The sequence below is a fragment of the Octopus bimaculoides genome, chromosome 12 (genome assembly GCF_046866305.1).
Source record: "Octopus bimaculoides isolate indiv1 chromosome 12, ASM4686630v1, whole genome shotgun sequence".
NCBI lineage: Eukaryota > Metazoa > Mollusca > Cephalopoda > Octopoda > Octopodidae > Octopus > Octopus bimaculoides.
Window position 1 is genome coordinate 68,161,582 of NC_142939.1, and position 2,500 is coordinate 68,164,081.

General features: G+C 34.2%; 1 protein-coding gene across 1 annotated transcript in view; it reads left to right on the forward strand.

Moving 5' to 3' along the window:
• LOC106884467 (neprilysin-1) overlaps nt 1-2,500 on the forward strand; it is a 292,527-nt gene that overhangs the window by 267,522 nt on the left and 22,505 nt on the right. Inside the window, exon 15 of the mRNA XM_089361264.1 lies at nt 178-229. Within this exon, the coding sequence (XP_089217390.1) occupies nt 178-229 (52 nt within the window). The remainder of the gene's footprint in view (nt 1-177; nt 230-2,500) is intronic.

A 2,500-nucleotide genomic window follows, 5' to 3' on the forward strand; every position in this document is an offset into this window, starting at 1 on the left:
GAGAGAGAGAGAGAAGAGAGAGAGAGAGAGAGAGAGAGAGAGAGAGAGAGAGAGAGAGAGAGAGGAGGGAGGCGCACACCAAAGCACATATATTCAGAGGATGATAGATTTGTATATACACATATGTTTATTATATTCCAACAAAATATAAAGATATATTTTCCATTCTTTTTCCAGCTTTCCCAGCAGGAATACTCCAGTTACCGTTTTATGACAAACAGCAGCCATCGTACGTCAATTTCCTTTATCCTATCTTCATCTCCTGCAATCTATCTTCAAATATATTCTATTGATTTTATTCCTATGTTTACTCCCCGCTCAACACAAAGCCTTGCACGAATATTTATGCACACATTTATATGTATTCATGTATGCATTCGTAATATATATATGTATATAAACACGTGTATATATATATATATATATATATATATATATATATATATATATATATATATATATATATATATATATATATATGTATGTATTTATGTTTGTATGTATGTATGTATGTATGTACGTATATATGTGTGTATGTATGTCTGTAGGTCTGTATGTATGTGTGTATTGCGTGGCGTATGCATACATGTATGTATTAAGCATATATATATATATATATATATATATATATATATATATATATATATATGTTTCTATGTATAAATTTACGTACTCACATGTGTGCGTCTGCGCGCGTACGTTTGTTATATCATGTAATATAATATATAGTTTTTCTTTTATTTTGATCTAATCAGTTACTTGACAAATCAGAGTTTCGCCTGTGCATTTACAGGATCATCAGGCAGAGAACTCTACCAAAATAGAATAGACTTAATCTCTGCAATAGTATTGAGTACACTTTCCGACTATGAACATCAAAGTTGTATGTATGTATATATGAATGTTAATATATGTATATGTTATATATATATATATATATATATATATATATATATATATATATATATATATATATAAATCAAAATAAAAAATGGAACAAGAACGTAACAGGTGACAAGAAAACATACGAACAGTAGGTGATACAAAAAAGGACAGGAAAGAACAAGGGCGGGTCATTCGGAGCTGTCAATCTTTGGTCGAAGCAGATCGTCTTTGCAGTTTCGGTCGGTTAAACGCAGACTGCTCCAATCAGGCAGGCCCCTAGGAAATCTAAGCTAAAAGCACTATATTTTTCGGCAGAAAGTAAGCTAATATATACGAAAACAAGGACGAAAAAATATGGAGAGATGGTGCACAATTACAAATACAAACAACTGGGCATTAACAACAAGTGTGTTTCGACTAGGGACGAATTAAAATAAGGTGGCGTGTGTGGAAGTGAAACCTTACGGCAGGAACATAGATAAGAGTCATGGGAAGATATACGAGAGATGCTACACTGATGGTAGTCAAATCCCAAAAGAAAGGTCAGGCTTGGCTGAACAACTGTCACGTGGAAGGAAAGGAGACAGGTAGTGGGTAGAGGGATATATATATATATATATATATATATATATATATATATATATAAATACATTTGTGAGTTTAAATGGATATATTATGCGGGAGGATATCATGATAGCTCTTAGTTGTGTTCCCGGTAAGGTATTTAAGGTCTAAGACTACTAGGTGTTGGCACTTGTAACCCACGCTGTAAATTCCTCCGACGGATAATTCTATGTTCGCTTCGCTGGATGGTAATATTATCCCATTAAAGGGAATATTGATAATGGTAAACCGGGTGAAAGGACAGGAATAGTTAATAGCAGAAAAGACTGGAACACTAGCATCAACATTACACACTGTGTAGCGGGGGTGGTAATACAGTAAGGAGCAGCAATCAAGGTAAGACAACTTCGACACAAGCCTATACCTCCACAAGATAGGTCACGGGAATCGCTAAAAATAGCATCTTACAAACACCTATAAATAGAAAGCTTAGGAGAAATGGTAAATTGATAAAAATGAGGGTAGCAGAAACATGTAGTAGGAACTACAAACCAAGAGATAATAGTAACGGGGGAATTAGGTCTGTGTAATTGTGCTAGGAATAATGTATGCCCCATAAACTCTAGATGTTTGACGAAGAGCCTAATGTACCGATGCAAATTCACTTCTGAGGAAAGGACGTACTTCTATATAGGGGACAGCTAGCTAAATTAGAAAACAAAAAAGAGTATCTAATCATTCAAATTCATTTAGAGATAGAAGTAAGAAGAACAGAAGCTTAAGCAAACTAAGATTTAGCACAGAGTGGGTGATAACTAGTACCACTAAGCCGTATCAAACAAGAGGAAACAGATGTGAGTTATATATAGAAGAGATGTACCAAATCTTTACATCGAAATACAAATTACTTAATAGCAGGCGGGGATAGGCCTTCAGATGCTTTCATAAACATACCAAAACATTTAAGAAATTTAACACACGTTCTAGATAACTCAATATCCAGACTACATATGGGTGAGGTGGGTAGAAGCACATAACGTAAACTTCCCAA